The 20,271-nt window shown below is 40.8% G+C and overlaps 1 protein-coding gene across 2 annotated transcripts in view; it reads left to right on the top strand.

The window, feature by feature from the left end:
* Positions 1 to 20,271, top strand: part of SMG6 (SMG6 nonsense mediated mRNA decay factor) — a 236,582-nt gene that overhangs the window by 7,141 nt on the left and 209,170 nt on the right. For both annotated transcript variants that reach the window (XM_059997290.1, XM_059997291.1), the window contains exons 5-8: positions 1,894 to 2,000; positions 2,245 to 2,323; positions 10,420 to 10,530; positions 10,898 to 11,110. In XM_059997290.1, coding sequence (XP_059853273.1) covers positions 1,894 to 2,000; positions 2,245 to 2,323; positions 10,420 to 10,530; positions 10,898 to 11,110 — 510 coding nt within the window. The remainder of the gene's footprint in view (positions 1 to 1,893; positions 2,001 to 2,244; positions 2,324 to 10,419; positions 10,531 to 10,897; positions 11,111 to 20,271) is intronic.

The raw sequence follows: 20,271 nt of genomic DNA, 5'->3' as shown, positions 1-20,271 counted from the left end.
TGAGCCTGTGCATCCGGAGCCTGTGCTCCGCAACGGGAGAGGCCACAACAGTGAGAGGCCCACGTACCGAAAAAAAAAAAAAAAGACATAGTGTCAAGAGAAGTTTGTTTCTAAGCTTGGAGAGACTTTAGCGTAATTATATGTTGAGAGGAAAGGGCCAGGGGAGAGGAAGAGGTTGATTCATTAGAGAAAGGAGTGTGATTTATGGAGCAGAGGCTTCCTCTTGCCTTTCTGCTCCTTCTGATGAATTGCCATGCACAGGTTCTATTACTAGTCAGCAAGTATCTGTTGAGTCCCTCCTCCATGCCAGGTGCCATTCTAGGCACACCTAATTCAGTGTGGAACGAGAAAGTCATGTTCCTAGCTCTCAGAGTTTGGAGTTTGATTAGGGGTGAGTACAGGTGTTGCATTGGTAATTGCAGATGCATTGACTTCCGCAGAGGATGTTGTGGGGTGTGGTGTGAAGGGGCTTGGAGGATCATAGAGGCCTGAGGAAGTCACAGTTAAGCTGAGGCTGAAGACCGGAGACCTTGGCCAGGTGAAAGGTGTATCCTCGGCAATAGGAACGGTACACGTGAAGGTCCTGGAGTGGGAAAAGCACCATGTGATAGGGGAACTGAGAACAGCCTAGTCTGAGGCACAGAGAGTGAGAGGGGAAGTGGTGCTGGAGAGGTGAGCAGCAGAGGCTGGACCATCTAGTACTTTATTCTGAGGATGGTGGAGAGCCTTTGGCCGAATTTGTTTTTGTTTTCTTCCCCCCGTTGAGGTAGCAAAGTGGCTGTAGAGTGGAAACATAGCAGTTTCCTTGGTGCTTTACCGGTTAAATACCGAGGATTCTTGGTGTTCATTCATAGGGGGAATGTGTGGAGTAGTCAGAACTCTGAAGGTGTATGACATGTAGTGATGTATAACTTTGCTGAGGCATACTTTTGAGTTATGTGTTAGGAGGCTGATGTGCAGTAGCTACTCACTTAGCTAGTAAATGAGCCTTCCTGTGGGGTCAGTATCTACTACTTTATTCAGTGACATGGTAATTTCTTGTCTGTGGGTGGAGTCGTATTATATCTTATGAAGTGATGTTCCTTAGGAAGGTTTTTTTGGTTGGGTACGTGTCTTGGGATTGTTAAGGGTTTGCTCTTTTGTTTTCTCATTGAGTGACAGATGCCAAGCCCATCAGTGAGGAAACATGTAGTATTACTCAGTCCTGGCACGTTGTAGGTGTTTGCTAAAGGGTAACTTATTGTTTTAGGGAATTATTATTGTCTTGCAAAGGGGATGCAATGCAGTAACACGATACAGTTGTATTAACAGTTTGAGGAGAGAAAGATGATGGCAGGAAAAGAACAGAGTAAACAATTATTTTAATATTTGTATATCACTTTTTTTTTTTTTTGGCCGCACTGCGTGGCTTGTGGAATCTTAGTTCCCCAACCAGGGAACAAACCCAGGCCCACAGCAGTGAAAGCATCGAGTTCTAACCACTGGAGCTCCAGGGAATTCCCTGTATTTCACTTTATAATTTATATTTTTACACTTATTCCCTACAGTTTCCCTATGATAGGTATTTTTATATGCCGATGAAGAAAGTGAGTCCCAAAGACTTAGCTGAGATCACACAGCTACTACAAAGAGAGTCAGAATGTTTTCTTCCACTTGACTGGGACTCGAAATAAGAATGACCTCCTCCCTTTTGCACTCTTTCTCAGTAAATTTTGCATCACATTGTTGGCTTTTTTTTCTAGTCAAGGTTAGACTGAAAACTTTTTGCTTTGTTGAGGACGACTGGTGCCTTATTATGAATGCTGCTCTGTTATTTTGACCCCATCCCTGTCCTTTGGGGTTGAAGTTAGAGTTTCTTGGGTATATGCTACTAACTGATTGTTTTTCCTGAAGGTAAAATATGCCTTGATCAGTGCCCAGCGATGTATGATTTGCCAAGGAGATATTGCCAGGTATCGGGAGCAAGCCAATGACACGACAAACTACGGGAAAGCACGCAGGTACTGTTGCCTCTTGTTCATTACTCCTCTTCCCTGTGTGGCTTTAATCCAAGCCCTATTAAGAGCAATGGGCCACCTGAGCTGCCTCCTATATATATGTCCTACAGGTGACCCTATTTGCCTCATGCTTTACCACTCCAAGGTTACAGCTTAATTAGTAAGGGCTATCAGGTGATGAATTGGGAAAGTGTTGATAGAGAACTTTTTTTTTTTTTTTTTTTTTTTTACTGTTTTTCTATTACAGCTGGTACCTGAAAGCCCAGCACATTGCTCCCAAGAATGGGCGCCCCTATAACCAGTTGGCTCTGCTGGCAGTGTATACGGTAAGAAATCTTAGATGGGGAAGTATATTGCAGGCAGTGTGTTAGAAATATGAATTTTGATAGCATCAGCTCCTGGAGCTAGATTTCATCTGAACACTATAACCCAAAGCATATCCCCTTCTGCCTCCCATCCTCAAACTCCTTTTGTTACTGTTACTTTCAGAGGTAAGTTGTCAGGGATCCCTCACTTCAGTTAAATCCACTTTTACTGCACTTAAGTTCCTAGGGGAATGCTTATTCTCCAGCCAAACATCACTCTTTGTTTTTGACCAAGGTTTCTGCTCTGAATCTTGTATTGTTTCCCTTCCCTAGGTTGAACTAGGTTACTCATTTCTGGAAGGAAAATAAGGCTCCCTTTATCTCCCCCCTTTAAAGTCCTCAACTAGTCTGAAGTACATCCTTCCTTCCTTTCCTCAGATCATCCCCTCATTCAACTTAGCTTTTCACCTAAGGAGTCTCCTTAGCAGAAGCACAGTAAGTGCCAAATTGTACCTCTTTAGATCTTACCAAACTCCTCTAAATGTGCCTCTAAAGGTGAGCCTTGGGAGCTGACAGAGCTCCTAGTGCGGAAGCTGACTTCAAGGGAGAGGGGGAGGGGCCACTGGTAAGTACCAAAGGTTTAAGAAGCAGCTAACGTGCTCATTAGCAGGGAGAGTTTTCTTAATGCTGTAAAATTCATTGCCCAAATAAACAGTGTTTGAATTGATATTTTTATTCTACAAAGATTCAAAAATATTCCTAATACTTATTTATGGATGGAAATTGTTGATTAAGTAATGTGGTTTACAGATACACTTCCTGCAGAATCTATTGAATCTTTCTGTCTCTCTGCTTTTTACCTCTGTCCTATTCTCTTTGTGATATGCGTTGAGATTTTTCTTCACCCCTCTTTGTGGCTTTATTTTTCTCTCCCCTTTATTCTTATCCATCTTCTGTTTTCCCTTCTCACTCATTTCTTGTCTCCTTTCCCAGTTTTTCTTCTTTGTAATAATCTAATGAATTGTTTTTTTTCTTGTTAACTAGAAAATATAATTAAAAAAATATTTTCCCCTCAATGGCTTTTAATAAAAATTGTGGTAAAATTCATGTAACAAAATTAACCATTAATTATGGTCCGTACCTAGGAATGGAATTGCTGGGTCATATGGTAATTCTACGTTTAACTTTCTGGGAAGCTGCCAAACTGTTTTTCATCGTGGCTGCACCATTTTACATTTCCACCGGCAGTGTAGGAGGGTTCTAGTTTCTTCATGTTCATGCTAACATTTGTTACTTTTCATTTTTTTGATTATGACCAACCTAGTGGGTATGAAGTGATACCTCATTGTGGGTTTTTTCTTCTTTAATTTTCTTTTTTGGTCAGTTTTAGGTTTACAGAAAATTGAGCAGAAAGTGCAGAGAGTTCCCATATACTTCCTCAGCTCTCAGTTTTCCGTATTATGAACATCTTGCATTAGTGTAGTACATTTGTTACCGTTGATGAGCCAGTATAGATACGTTATTATATTACTAAAGTCCATAGCTTACACTAAGGTTCACTTTCACTGTTGCACACTCTGAGTTTGAACAAATGTATAATAACAGGTATCCACCATTATATTATCATGCAGAGTATTTTCACTGCTCTAAACATATCCTGTACTCCAACCTCCACCTCTTTATCCTTCTTCCTTCCCCCAAACCTTTGGCAATCACTGATGTTTTTACTGTCTCTATAGTGTTGTCTTTTCCAGAATGTCATATAGTTGGAACCATACAGTATGTAGTCTTTTCATATTGGCTTCTTTCACTTAGCATTTAGGGTTATTTTTGTGACCTGATAGCTCTTTTCTTTTTATTGTTGAGTAATATTCCATTGTATGGATGTACTACAGTTTATCTATTCCCCTATTGAAGGACATCTTGGTTGTTTCCAAATTTTGACTGTTATTAATAAAAGTGCTATAAACGTTCGTGTGCATGTTTTTGTGTGGACATAAGCTTTCATCTCATTTGGGTAGATACTTAGGAGTGTGATTGCTGGGTTGTGTGGTTAGAGTATATATAGTTTTGGAAGAAACTGTCGAACTGTCTTCCATAGTGGCTGTACCATTTTGCATTCCTACCAGCAGTGGATGAGAGTTCCTATTGCTGTGCATCCTCGTCAGCATTTGGTGTTGTCAGTGTTCTGGATTTTCCTCATTCTAATAGGTGTGCAAAATCCTATTTGTGTTAAACTTGGTTTTAACTTGCAATTCCCTAATGACATACAATGTAAAGCATCTTTTAATATGCTAATTTCCCATCTGTGTATTTTTGGTGATGTGTCTGTTTAGATCTTTTGCCCATTTTTAAATTGGGTGGTTTTCTTATTGAGTCTTAAGAGTTCATTTTATGTTTTGGATACCAGTCCTTTATCAGACATGTGTTTTACAAATATTTTCTCTCAGTCTGTGGCTTTCTTTTCATTTTCTTAGTGTTTTTCACAGAGCAGAAGTTTTTAAGGTTAAGGAAATCTAACTTAGCCAACTTTTTCTTTCATGGATTGTGCTTTTGGTGTCGTATCTAAGAAGGCATGACTAAACCCAGGTTACCTAGATTTCCTCCTGTGTTATCTTCTAGGAGTTGTAGAGTTTTGCATTTTACATTTAAGTCTACGGTACATTTTGAGTTAATTTTTGTGACAGGTGTAAGGTCTGTGTATAGATTCTTTGTTTTGCATGTGGATGTCCAGTTGTTTTCAACACTATTTGTTGAAAAGACTATCCTTTCTCCATTGAATTGTCTTTGTTCCTTTGTCAAAGATCGAGTGACTGTATTTGTGAGGGTCTATTTCTGGGCTCTGTATTCTGTTCCATTGATCTATTTGTCTCTTCTTTGGCCAGTACCACACTGTCTTGATTACGGTAGCTTTATAGCAAATCTTGAAGTCGGGTAGTGTCAGTCTTCCAACTTTTTTTTTCCTTTCTTCCAGCTTTTTTCTTTTCCTTCAATATTGTGTAGGCTATCGTGGATGTTTTGCCTTTCCATACAAACTTTAGAATCAGTTTGTTGACATCTACAGATCTAGTGAGTGCGAAGTGGTATGTCATTGTGGTTTTGATTTGCATTTCCCTAATGACTAATGATATTGAACATCTTTTCATATGCTTATTTGGATGTTTGGAAAAATGTCTATTCAAGTCCTTTACCCATTTTTTTAAAAATTAAGAAAATTTAAAAAAATTTTCTTAATTGTAAAATACACATAAAACCAAATTTGCCATCTTACCCATTTTTTAAAATTTAATTAATTAATTAATTTTTGGCTGTGTTGGATCTTCGTTGCTGCATGCGGGCTTTCTCTAGTTGTGGAGAGAGGCTCTACTCTGTTGCGGTGCGTGGGCTTCTCATTGCAGTGGCTTCTCTTGTTGCAGAGCATGGGCTGTAGGCACATGGGCTTCAGTAGTTGTGGCACTCAGGCTCAGTAGTTGTGGCTTGCGGGCTCTAGAGCGCACCAGTAGTTGTGGTGCATGGGCTTAGTTGCTCCACAGCATGTGGGATCTTCCCGGACCAGGGCTCAAACCCATGTCCCCTGCATTGGCAGGCGGATTCTTAACCACTGTACCACCAGGGAATTCCCATCTTACCCATTTTTTTTTTTTGCCGTACGCGGGCCTCTCACTGTTGTGGCCTCTCCCGTTGCGGAGCACAGGCTCCGGATGCGCAGGCTCAGCGGCCACAGCTCACGGGCCCAGCCGCTCCGTGGCATGTGGGATCTTCCCGGACCGGGGCACGAACCCGTGTCCCCTGCATCGGCAGGCGCACTCTCAACCACTGCGCCACCAGGGAAGCCCCCATCTTACCCATTTTTAAGTGTACTGTTCAGTAGTGTTGAGTACATTCACATTGTTGTGCAATCACTCTCCAGAACTCTATTCATCTTGCAAAACTAAAACTCTCTACTCATTAAAACAACACCTCCCTATTTTTCCCTTCCTCTAGCCATTGGCAACCACCCTTCTTCACCTTTCCACCTCTGTGAATTTGTCTACTCTAGTTACCTAAAATAAATAGAATCTAAAAGCATTTGTCTTTTTGTGACTGGCTTATTTCAGTTAGCGTTATATCCTTAAGGTTCATCCATGTTACAGCTCATGTCAGTTTCCTCCTTAAGGCTGAATAATATTCAATTGTCTGTATATACCACATTTTGTTTATCTGTTCATCTCTCAATGGACACTTCTACCTTTTGGCCATTGTGAATAATACTACTATGAATATGAGTGTGCAGATACCTCTTCATGACTCTTCTTTCAATTCTTTTGAATATATACTCAGAAGTGGAATTGCTGGGTCATGTGATAATTGTATTTTCAGTTTTTGGAAGAACCACCATATTGGCAGCTGCACCATTTTACGTTCCCACCAGGAGTGCACAAGGGTTCCAGTTTCTCCACATCCTTCCTAACACACACTATTTTCTGTTGTTGGTGTGTGTGTGTGTGTGTGTGTGTGTGTGTGTGTGTGTGTGTGTGTGTGTGTGTGTGTGTGTATTTAAATAGTAGCCAGCCTAACTGCTTCAAAGTTGTATGGCACTGTGGTTTTGACTTGCATTTCCCTAATGAGTACTGATTTTTTAATGTTCTTGTTGGCCATCTGCATATCTTCTTTGGAGAAATGTCTTTTCAGATCCTTTGCATATTTTTAAATTGGGTTGTCTTTTTTGTTGTTGAGATGTAGGAGTTCTTTAGATATTCTGACGTTTATCAGATATTTGATTTACAAATATTTTCTCCCATTTTATGGGTTGTCTCTTCACTCTCTTGATAGTGCCCTTTGATGCACAAAAGTTTTTTTTTTTTTTCCAAGATTTATGTATTTATTTGGTTATGCTGGGTCTTAGTTGCGGCAGGTGGGCTCCTTAGTTGTGGCAGGCGGGCTCCTTAGTTGTGGCATGCAAACTCTTAGTTGTGGCATATGGCATCTAGTTCCCTGACCAGGGATCAAACTGGGGTCCCCTGCATTAGGAGCTTGGAGTCTTAACCACTGCGCCATCAGGGAGTTCCCCGCAAAAGTTTTTAATTTTGATGAAGTCCAATTCATCTATTTTTTCTTTTGTTGCTTGTGCTTTGATGTCATAGCTAAGAAACTCTTAACCAAATTAAAAGTTAAGATTTATTATTTATTTATTTAGAAGAAAATACAGGGATACATTTTTTATAGTTTTAGTTCTTATATTTAGGTCTTTGATCCATTTTTGGTTAATTTTTGTATATGGTGTGAAGTAAGGGTCCAATTCGTTCTTTTGCATGTGGACATCCAATTCTCCTAGCACCATTTGTTGAAGAGACTGTTCTTTCCCCATTAAATAGTCTTGGCACCCTTGTCGAAAGTCAGTTGATGTATGATAGGTTTATTTCTGGACTCTAGGTTCTCTCACATTGATCCATATGTCCACCTTTGTGCCAGTACTACGTTGTTTTAATTACTGTAGCTTTGTGGTAAGTTTTGAGATTGGGTATGTGAGTCTTCCAACTTTGTTTTTCTTTTTCAAGATTGTTTTGGCTATCTGGGGTTCCTTGGAATTCCATATGGATTTTAGGATCGGCTTTTTCATTTCTGCCCAAACAGTCATTGTGATTCTGATAAGGATTGCACTGAATCTGTGGATTGCTTTGGGGAGTATGTACATCTTTACGGTATTGTCTTCTGCACAAACACAGGATGTTTTCCATTTATTTAGGTCTTCTCTAATTTCTTTCAGAAATGTGTGGTCGTTTTCAGTGTATAAGTTTTGCATCTCCTAGGTTAAATTTATTCCTAAGATATAAATATTCCTAACATATAAAGGTATGTTATTATTTTTGATGCTATTATGAATAGAATTATTTTCCTAATATTTCAGATTGTTCACTACTAATGTGTAGAAATACAACTGATTTTTCAGTGTTAATCTTTTTTTTTTTTTTTTAATATGTATTTATTTGGCTGTGCTGGGTCTTAGTTGAGGCATGTGGGATCTTAGTTATGGCATGTGGGATCTAGTTCCCTGACCAGGGATTGAACCCAGGCCCCCTGCATTGGGAGTGTGAGTCTTAACCGCTGGACTACCAGGGAAGTCCCTTGAGTGTTAATCTTGTGTCTTCCCTCAGTGGTCTGTTGCTACACTAATTAAATTGGTATGTGTTTCTTTCATGGACCTCTTACCTAAGTTAGTACTCTTTTCAAGTTCTTTTCCTCTGTCCCTCCTTTTCTGTCTCTGTGTTAACCCAGTTGTCTGTTTTTTTGGCCATGTCAAGCGGCATGTGAGATCTTAGTTCCCTGACCAGGGATTGAACCCATGCCCCTTGCATTGGAAGTGCAGAGTCTTAGCCACTGGACCACCAGAAAAGTGCCCCCAGTTGTCTTTTAAGATCACTTTCTCAGCTTTTCTGTAACCTTTCATTCAGTGGATCTCTAGTATTTACTGAGAACATGCTGTGCACAGTGCTTTGCTAGGTGCTGTGAGTGGTAAATATTTGATATGGTTTCTGTCCTGAAAGGAAACATTGTTGAGAAGACAAGTGAGGTGTATAGACAATGATACAAATTAGACTTGATGCAATATGATGCAATTGATTGTTAGATACATCATTTCCTATACCACTAAGAAAGAAGAATGTGAATTAAAATAAGACATGATGATAGATAGTGATTGAGTTGTATCTTGATTTCAGAGATGTTAAAATATGAAAAAGGGCTTCCCTGGTGGTGCAGTGGTTGGGAGTCCGCCTGCCGATGCAGGGGACACAGGTTTGTGCCCCGGTCCAGGAGGATCCCGTGTGCTGCGGAGCGGCTGGGCCCGTGAGCCATGGCTGCTGAGCCTGTGCGTCTGGAGCCTGTGCTCCACGGCGGGAGAGGCCGCAGCAGTGAGAGGCCCGCGTACCGCAAAAAAAAGAAAAGAAAAGAAAAGAAAAAAATCATTGTAGAACTGATAAAATACTGTAAAATCAAATGAGTGGTGTAATTGGAATAACATTAAAGATAGCTCCCACTTAACTGACTGAAACTGAGTACCAGATATTCTGTTAAACTGTATATATTATATGAATTTTAATCTTTTCAGGAGCCATATATGTTGGTGAATGTATTCATTTTACAAATAAGGAAACCTTTCTAGGTTGACTTTCTTAGGGTTATACCTAATAAATGGCAGGACCAAATTCAGACTCAGGCAGTTGAGCTTAGAATGTACACCTTTAACCATGCTAGATGAATGCAAGATGGGACTTTTAAAGAGTGAGTAGGTGCTGGGGAGAGGGGGAAGTAGTAGTCTAGGTGCATTTTGAGACAGAAAAGGTAACAATGTATATGATAGAAAGATAGAAAGGCTTTTTGATATTCTTTCCCCCTTTATTTCAGTGTTTTTCCTTCTTTCTGACCCTCTCCCTTTCTTTTACTTATTAATTGGTTTTAAAATGGACTTGAAGTATTTATTTGCTGCATGCATTGGATAATAGTTTGTTTCCTTTTCTTCGTGGAGTCAGTATGTTGTAGTGAAAACATAAACTTAGGAGCCAGGCAGACCTAGGTTCAAATACTAGCTTATCTGGGATTTGGCTTTGAGACCTTGTTGGGCAAGTTATGTAATAATCTTCCTGAGCCCCTATCTCTTCATTATTAAAACGGGAATAGTAATCCCTGTGGGGCAGTTTCCTTAGGTTTGGAAATAATATCATAATATCTATGAAGTGCTGATCATTTACCTCACACTTAGCTGTGCTTAATCAGTGATGTTGCCATTGTTATTTATAATGTTTTAAAAACAATAATTAGTACGTGCTGAACATTTTCTTTCTCTAAAAAGAAAGCATAATTGGTTTCGTATTTTGTGAGGCTCTTTATTCGTTTCTCCTGCTTTTGAGCATGTGGCTTTACGAGTACCTCTACACGTAAGACATAGTAGTGGGCAAGAAGAGAGCTCTGATGTAGTCGCCATGGCTTCTCCCCTGGATAGTTGTCTCATTTTCATGTTGGAACTCCTCACAGCTTGGAGCACAGGTTGGGAGGGATGGTAGGGTTTCCTGGGTCTGCTGACTCAGGCTGGAGTCCAGAAGAAATCTGGTTGACTCAGTGTCTCTGACCTCTTTCTGCAGAGGAGGAAGCTTGATGCCGTCTATTACTATATGCGCAGCCTAGCTGCCAGCAACCCTATCCTGACTGCCAAGGAGAGTCTCATGAGCTTGTTTGAAGAGACCAAACGGAAGGTGAGTGGGGATGCAGGCAGAATCATTCCTTCCTAGAAGAATGTGTTTCTCTTAGTGTCTCTGTGTCCTTAAGGAAACGACTGATAATGTCCTGAAGGGGTCCCCTCGGGCTGTGCTGATGGGAGTCAGTCAGTCTCTATGCAGAACGAAACTCAGCTTTAGGAGAGCTCTCCAGGGCCCACAGCATCTGGTTTACAGAATTAATAACTTTTATGAGACAAAACAGATGATACTCTGCTACTGTGGAACTATGGCAAAGTCTTTACTTTTTACAGTTCTTGGGCAACAAACTCAGGTGAGATGAGCACTTCTCTTGATTGGCTGAATCCCAGGAGAGTCTGAGCTTATATGTTTGTATGTCGTACAGGCAGAACAGATGGAAAAGAAGCAACACGAGGAATTGGAACTGAGCCCTGACCAATGGCGGAAAGCAAAGAAATCCACTTTCCGGCATGTTGGAGATGACACCACTCGCCTGGAGATCTGGATTCATCCATCCCATCCCCGGTCCTCCCAGGGCACTGAGTCTGGGAAGGATTCTGAGCAGGAGAATGGGCTGGGCAGCCTGAGCCCCAGTGATGTAAGTTCCTGAGGGTGATGTTATGAGCAAGACTAGCTGAGTAAGCGTGAGTGTTCTGGTACATGCAACCATGGAGCACTGCACAGACATTCCCATTCATCTCAGGAAAGGCAGATCACTTCAGGCTCCTTGATGTTCTCATTTATGTCCTCCGCCTACACTTCCTTTACCTTTGCTATTCGCTTCCCTCTCTCACCACTATGTGGCACTGTAGAATTTAGTAAAAGTAATTTTTCTAAGTGAAGATTAATTTAGGATTTGTATAGGATGACAGTTTCTTGTTGCTTTGGGTTTATAGTCATCAATATGATGCTTTAGGATTCTGTGTGGGATTTTTGAAGCTAGGGAGAGGACACAGTAGTTGGAAAACTGCAAATGGAGGGTTCATTGTGCCTTGAGGGTAAAATTTATAGAGGAGTGGGTGGTGGGGTAATCTGGGACCAGGCCTTGAAGGGTCATGTAATAAGTAATTTGACCTTTATCCTGAAGGTAGTGGGGAGCTATTGAATGCTTTAAATAGGGAAATCTCAGATGTGCACTTTAGAAATATGACTCTGGCTGCTTTGTGGAAAATTTGGAGAAGGGTAAGACAGAAATAAGAAGAGTAGGAGCATGCTACAGTAATCCAAGTGAGAAGTGAGAAGGACCTGAACCAGGAAATGGCTTTGCAGATGGGGAGAAGTGAACAGAAGTATATTAACGAGGTAAAATCCAAAGGACTTGATTGGACATGGGGAGCTGAGGGAGAAGAGGGAATCAAAAGTAACACTTAGGTTTCTCATTTGGAAACTGGGTGAATGATGGTCTTGGTTTTAGGAGAAAGATGATGAGCTTAGTTTTGGACATGTTGGAATTTCTATAGGACATTGACGTGGAGATATTTAGAGGCTAGCGGATATCTGAAGCTGAGGAGAGAGATCTAGGCCAGAGATGAAGATACTTGAAGGCATCCTGTTATAGATGGTACTGAAGTCATGAGAGAGCTGCTTCAGCTGCTCAAGGAAGGAACATAATGATAAATAGGTTCGAGGTCTAAGAAAGAAAGGAGATAGATGGCAGGGAGAAGTCCTTGCAGTTGATGAGAAAGAAGTAGGATCCAGAGCACAAATGAGGGGATTAGCCTGAAAGAAGGTAAGAGAACCCCTCTTTCTTGTGCTTGAGGGCAGGGAGGAACAGATAATTGGGGATGCAGGTAAGTTTGTATTATAGGAGGAAGGTGAGGGAGGGCCTTTTGATGATTTCTGTTTCCTCTTTGAAGTTGGAGGCATGGTTGTCTAAGAATGAGTCAAAGGTGGTGGGATAGGAGGACTTGTCCTTTGGGGTTTAATTTAAAATTTCCATTTATCTTCCTATATCTTTAGTCTCTAGCTGTTTTCGGGATGACTTGGAAAGCAGTCATTGCTTATAAATGAAACTACCAACTTCCTATGTGTCATGGTGTACCTGGGGCCCCAGTACATCAAGGTGCTTCAGAGGGGTTGCTGCTATGGTAGAATCCCTCACTACTGCCTCTTCTAGTTTGAATATTACCACCCCAAACTGGATGCCTATTTGAATAAGAGATAAATTGTTCTGTTGATTAGCTCCACTGTGTGTCTTTAAAATGAAAGCAACAATGACAATTTGAGAAAGCATTTTATGGCTTTCTTTGGCCTTGGCCTCAAGCTTAGGGAGTATCTCTCATAAAAGTTATAATTAATCTTTTATAGCTTTCTCTCTTCCATTAGGTGTTTTATTTATTTTTTAAGCAATGTGTTTGTAAGTTTGTATTTTTATTCTTTTTCATTTTTAAAATTTATTGAATTATAGTTGATATACAATGTTGTGTTAGTTTCTGGTATACAGCAAAGTGATTCATTTATATGTATATATATATATTCTTTTTCATATTCTTTTCCATTATGGTTTCATACAGGATATTGAATATAGTTCCCTCTGCTATACAGTAGGACCTTGTTGTTTATCCATTCTATATCCATTTGCATCTTCTAATTCCAAACTCCCAATCCATCCCTCCCTCACCCCTTTCTCCCTTGGCAACTGCAAGTCTGTTCTCTACGTCTGTGAGTTTTTCTGTTTCGTAGATAAGTTCATTTGTGTCATATTTTAGATTCCACATATGAGTGATATTATATGGTATTTGTCTTTCTCTTTTTGACTTGCTTCACTTAGTATGATAATCTCTAGGTCTATCCATGTTGCTGCAAATGGCATTATTTCATTGTTTTTTATGGCTGAGTACTATTCCATTATATATATATATATATATATATATCTCACATGTTTTTTTTTTGAAAAGGAAAGTGATTTTTTAAATAGATCTTTATTGGAGTATAATTGCTTTACAATAATGTGTTAGTTTCTGTTGTACACCAAAGTGAATCAGCCATATGCATACACATGTCCCCATATCCCGTCCCTCCCACCCTCCCCATCCCACCCCTCTAGGTCATCGCAAAGCACCGAGCTGATCTCCCTGTACTATGCTGCTGCTTCCCACTCGCTAACTGTTTTACATTCGATAGTGTATATATGTTGATGCTACTCTCACCTCGCCCCAGCTTCTCCCTCCCACCCTGTGTCTTCAAGTCCATTCTCTATGTCTACATCTTTATTCCTGCCCTGCAACTAGGTTCATCAGTACCTTTTTCTTTTTTAGATTCCATATGTATGCCTTAGAATATGGTATTTGTTTTTCTCTTTCTGACTTACTTCACTCTGTATGGCAGACTCTAGGTCCATCCACTTCACTACAGATAACTCAATTTTGTTTCTTTTTATGGCTGAGTAATATTCCTTTGTATATATGTGCCACATCTTCTTTATCCATTCATCTGTCGATGGACATTTAAGTTGGTTCCATGTCCTGGCTATTGTAAATAGTGCTGCAGTGAACATTGTGGTACATGTCTCTTTTTGAATTATGGTTTTCTCAGGGTATATGCCCAGGAGTGAGATTGCTGGGTCATCTGGTAGTTCTATTTTTAGTTTTTTAAGGAACCTCCATACTGTTTTCCGTAGTGGTTGTATCAATTTACATTCCCACCAACAGTGCAGGAGGGTTCCCTTTTCACCACACCCTTTCCACATCTTCTTTATGCATTCATCTGTCGATGGACTTTTAGGTTGCTACAGTGTCTCGGCTTTTGTAAATAGTGCTGCTGTGAACACTGGGGTGCCTGTATCTTTTCATATTAGAGTTTTGTCTGGATGTATGCCCAGGAGTCGGATTGCTGGATCATATGGCATGTGTTTTTATTCAGTGTGTAGCTTCTCGGAGCTGCACGTTGGATCCATTACATTTTTTTATTTTATTATTAATTATACAAATAACATACGAGTATATTTTTAGTAAAAATTTCAGATGATCACAGATGTGTGCAGAGTAAAATGTGGTAATTTGTTTTCTAAACTATTGTTGAAGCTGTTTATATATTTTCAGCCTATACATCATCCTTGGGTACATACACCATCCTTAATTTTTTTTAAATTTACATCTCTGGGTTTGGGCTTTTAGTTCTATACTACCAGCACTTGAGGAAGAAGGCTGCAGTTTCATAGCTCTCTGTTTATCCAGTTAGGAAACCACACTTCCTGTTTTACCTGCTTTCTCAGGTTCAAGCCATCTTCCCATATCCTTTTCTTTTTTTTTTTTTTTTTGCGGTACGCGGGCCTCTCACTGTTGCAGCCTCTCCTGTTGCGGAGCACAGGCTCCGGACGCGCAGGCTCAGCGGCCATGGCTCACGGGCCCAGCCGCTCCGTGGCATGTGGGATCTTCCCGGACCGGGGCACGAACCCGTGTCCCCTGCATCGGCAGGCGGACTCGCAACCACTCCGCCACCAGGGAAGCCCCCATATCCGTTTCTTTCATACAGCAGGCCCCAAGAACTTAGCTTGCTTTCTCTGTTCCCTGCAATAGGAACATACAGTTGATGGGAAGTGGGAATCTATTCACAGGCGTTTGAGTAATTAGGCTTTGGGGATACAGAGATTAAAACAACCAAAAATGATTTTTAACCTTAGGGAGCACTCAGTCATGTGGGGAAGACAGAAACATACGATTATATTATATATTATAATGCAGTGTGCCAAGTGCTGTGATAAAGGCAAGGCTGAGAGGCTATGGAGCATAAATTAAAGCATCTAATGGGCATGGTTAGGTAAGGCTAGAATGAGGAGGCACTTTGTAGCTGAAGGATGATGTAAGGGCATTTCCACTCTCAGGCTGAAGGCTTAGGGAGCTGCAAGTCATTCAGTATGGCTGAAGGCTTAGGGAGCTGCAAGTCATTCAGTATGGCTGGAGGCTAGGATGTGAGTGGTGCTCTTGCTAGAGACGTGAGTCATCCTTTACCCCTTCCTTTCCTATACCCCACATCCAGTCAGTATCAAGAGCTGTTTGGTCTACCCCTAAACATAATTTGAATCTATCTACTTTTTTCTATTTCTACTACCACTGTCGTAGTACAAGCTATCATTCATTATTTCAGTAATCCACACACTATTAAGAAGTTCTTAATGACCTTTCCACATTTATTCCTGGTCCTTCTTAGGCCTTTCTTTTTGGACAGTAACCCAAATGAGCTTTCAAATACACGTTTCTGGTCACGTCACTTCCCTATTTGAAAGTCTTCAGTTGGTTCTCTTTGCTCTTAGAATCAGGTCCAAAATCCTTAAAGTAGTTTACTGGGCCCTGCAAGATTTGGTCTCTGCTGCTTCTGACCTTATCGTGTACCCCTCTTCCCCGCTTTGTTCTTGTTCTGTAGGTATACTGGCTTCTTCCTTGAAGGGCCCAAGCTCTTTTCTGGCCCTTGGCTGTGGCACATTCTCTTTGCCTGCAGTGCTCTTCTCTCTTTATCAGCTCCATTTTTGCTTCTCCTTAAACTCTCAGCGTAAATACCACTTCCCTTTTCCAGGGAAGCTTTTCCTGATCCCTGAGCCTGGTTGCTTCCCCTTTGTAATGCCATATTTGTGATTAAGTAATTTTACAGTTACTTAAAAACTAGGTGCAGTTTTGTTCTTGTTGGTTAAAGCCTCTCCCTTGCTAGATTCAAGCCTCTGTGAGGGTGGGGTCTGTATCTGGTTGCTCATTGCCTTATCCCCATTGCCTTATCCCCATTGCCTGCAAGAAGATTCTAAATAAATCTTAGTTGAGCATATAAAGGAGGGGAGGAAAAGTGAGGGATGAAGCTGGAGAAGATAGGAGGGGCCAGATTATTCATAAATATTGAGGAGTTTGGATATCTAATATTAAGGATTTTAAACAGGGGACCGTATAACCAGATTGTGTAATGATCACTCTTTTCAACACTTCTACTATTAGAACAGATTTATTTGTTTTAAAAATTTTTTTCTTCTTCTTATTTTTTGATTTATTTGTTTTTTAAAGGGAATTCTTTTAATTGCAGAAGTAACACCAATTCACTGTATCTAAATCAAACAAAAATGTACATAAAGTTTAAAATGAGAGTCACTTGTGTTCTTTCCTTCAGAGATACCACTATTAACTATTTGATGTAGGTTCTTCCAGACCTTTTTCTAAACATTTATAGGTGTGTAGGTATACATACATACCTGCAGACACGTGAAATATATTTTTTAACAAAAATGAGATTATACTATATATACTGATATACAGCTTGCTTTTTTTAAAAAAATTATTTCTTTATTTGGTTGCACTGGGTCTTAATTGCGGCAGGCAGGCTCTTTTAGTTGCGGCTTGCGGTTTCCTTAGTTGCAGAACTCGGGCTCCTTAGTTGGGGCATGTGAACTCTTAGTTGCGGCATGCATGTGGGATCTAGTTCCCTGACCAGGGATTGAACCCGGGCGCCCTGCATTGGGAGTGTGGAGTCTTAACTGCTGTGCCACCAGGGAAGTCCCACAGCTTGCTTTTTTGAATTATCCATTGGACATGCAGTCAGTTCTCCTATAAGGTAACACATGCATTCCTAAAAATCACTGCTATACACAATTGCACAATAAAAACTACAGAGCTTACAGGGAAAATGGAGTTAGGAGCACAACACTCAAAAACTTCCTCAGTGACTTATTAAAAAAAAAAAGATATAAACCTAATAAAGCAGTTGTACAGTTTTATACATGTTCATTGGTTAAGAAGTATGTAGACACTATCTTGAAAAAGACATGAGGTTTGCTTGTAGAAGTGGGCTTTGGAAGGATTGCTGCTTGTGAGTTACTATGAAGTGATGGAAGGAGGGTTTTTTGAAATTGGACCGGCAGGTATAACACCAGATGGGGATAGGCGTGGCTCAGAATGTAAGTTTACATGGTGAACTGCAGTAGCTGGTGGATGTTTGGGGTGTGTGTGTGTGTGTGTGTGTGTGTGTGTGTGTGTGTGTTTTGTGTGTTCCTGTGCAACTCGGTTCAGCTGGGTGGAGTTTTCTGTGTTTACCTGTTGTTTTTCCTGAACAAAAGAAAAATTGGTGTTAGGTTCAAATTGTTCCCTAATATGTTGATCATGATGGAACAGATAGACATTTTCAAAACAAGCTTGTAGCAGAACTGACTGTGTTTCCACTTGTCTAAGAGTGTCTTTTCTTAGTAGTGTGGCTGCATGATGTTTCATTATAAAGGTGTGTGCCCTTTATTTATCTGTGTAATTAAATGTGTGTTGTGCTTTACTTGCGTGTTCATTTCAGTTGTCCTTTTTGAGTGATTAGCCTTGATAGGAGTTGCTCCTTTGACAACTCCTGGAGAGTTTCTAGCACAAACTGCTAAAATTCAGATCCATGAATAAGAAACAGAAAATTTGGCTTCGGGTGGTTGTTAGTCATGATAGTAATCTCCAAACTGGTTTGCCCTGTCTCTGCCAGGCGTGAGCTTTTGCTCTCTCTCTGAGTGGCTGCAGGAGGTTAGCTTGTGGGTTGCTGGTTTTCAGCCTTGAGATGTGGTTTGGGTTGAACATGCAACCTGGGGAGGGACTGCCAGCCTCAGCTGTAAGTGGCATCCTCTGAAACTATTGAGCCCCGCATTTAACTCTCTCTGTCAGCTAGGCCACTCAAATTCAGTGTCGACAGGGTTCCAAGCATTCTTTTATTTAGTGGATGTGCCTTCCACTATGTCTCAACTCCCTTTGGAAATCAGAAAAGGGTACTGCTTAGCAAATGAGTTGTTGCTGAGAGTGAGTTAATCTAAGGATATTAAATTGATGGCTTCAGAAATAATGTTCATACTGAAAGGTGAGAGTCTCTGATGGAACAGCTGAGGATGTTCTCAGACCTGATTGCTCTGTTATCAACATCTTGAATGCAGTGTAACATGTGTCTGTTTGCTGGGGAGGAATGAGCTGTTGATAGATGTTTGTCTCTCAGACTTCTGTGAGTTCTCCTATTGTGGCATGATTTGGCTTACTATTCCCGGCATTTTCCTCAACCCATTGTGATTGTTATATGTACAACATGCGTGGCGCTATGTGTAGAAAATATGTCTTTAGACAAATGAAATGTCATTGTATATTTGGCCAAGCTCTTGCGAAACCTTCCTTCTCTTTGACTCTTCTGAATATGTTTTAGGGTTCAGACTAGACTGGACCTCAGTAGCTACTAATACCTGTTATTGGGTCTTTCCTTATTTGAATCTCTCAGATTATTTCACCCACCAAATGATATTGTTTGCCTTGGTCTTTTTCCTTTTGCTCCTCATCCTTCTGTCACATTCCATTATTTACTTTATTTCTTTGCGTAGTATCTTTTTTCAAGACTTAATCAGATCTGGAATTTAATGCAGTTACCCCGGACTTCTTAGAGCAGAAGGCTGTATTCTGGGTCCAGTGCTTAATCAGACTGAAGTTTGGTTTACCTGTCCTATTGTGCCAGCTTTGTGCTAAGATTGTAAAGATGAGTACAACATTGTTGTTTCCTCGAAGAGCTTAGAGTCGGGACTTCCCTGGTGGCACAGTGGTTAAGAATCTGCCTGCCAATGCAGGGGACATGGGTTCGAGCCCTGGTCCAGAAAGATCCACATGCTATGGAGCAGCTAAGCCTGTGTGCCACAACTACTGAGTCTGCGCTCTAGAGCCCACGAACCACAACTGCTGAGCCCGCGTGCCTAGAGCCCATGCTCTGCAATGAGAGAAGCCACCACAATGAGAAGCCTGCACACCACGATGAAGAGTAGCCCCCGCTCACTGCAACTAGAGAAAAGCCTGCGTGCCGCAACGAAGACCCAACACAGCCAAGAATAAATAAATTTAAAAAAAGAAAAGAGTTTAGAGTCTAGTGCATGGGTCAGCAGCCTTTTTTTGTGAAAGGCCAAATAGTAAGTATTTTAGACTTTGCAAGCCATATGGTCTCTGTTATTACTCACCTTTGCTGTTGTGGTGCTGAAGTAGCCATAGACACAATGTAAATGAGCGAGCATGGCCGTGTTCCAGTAAAACTGTGTTTACAAAGACAGGTGGCAGGCTCGCTTTGGCCTGTGGGCCTACTTTACCAACCTCTGGGTGAATGGAAGGAATGGCTACATAAAGAGAATGTTTCAGTATACAGTTTATTGTTGTTTGCAGTAGTTATGTTCTGTAAAGTCACCATAGACACTGAATTAGTAGGTTCTGAACCATTGCTCCTAAGGGAAATACAAGGTTAGGTTCCTGTGAGCCCCTGGTTACAAGATTTTCATCAGCTGATCAGTACATAACCTTATTTTATGTATGCTTCTATTTAAAGACACCTTATTTAATATATTGTTGATTCATTAGCATTGAAATCATGGCCAGCAGCACTATAACTCATGCCCAAGCCACTTATCTAGCACACGTATTTTCTCATTAAGGCACATCACAGCCTTCTCGTGTTTAGGAACACTAGATAGCATTTTAGCACTGCGCTTGGGGGACCGTTTTAATCAGTGCACAAAGATGTGGAAAATGTGGCACTAAGTAGGCCCCAGAAAGGACACTAGTTTAAAGTATGAGAGAAATCACCTGTTTGATCTCAGCTGGGAATGTGCTTATGCGGAGACTAAGATTTTTTGCTGCTCTGTACATGTTCACAAATGACTGTGAAAGCACCGTGAGTATTGATTTTGGGGTTGCTAATAAGTTTTAGTGAGTGGGTGAATTCATAAATATGAAATCCACAGATAATGAGGACCAACTGTATCGTGTAAGTGTAATGAGGGAGGTATGTCTTGGGTGCCTTGGAAGC

This window comes from Delphinus delphis, chromosome 19, assembly GCF_949987515.2.
Source record: "Delphinus delphis chromosome 19, mDelDel1.2, whole genome shotgun sequence".
Classification (NCBI taxonomy): domain Eukaryota; kingdom Metazoa; phylum Chordata; class Mammalia; order Artiodactyla; family Delphinidae; genus Delphinus; species Delphinus delphis.
Note: the sequence above shows the minus strand (reverse complement) of the source record. Positions and strands in the feature narration are given on the sequence as shown.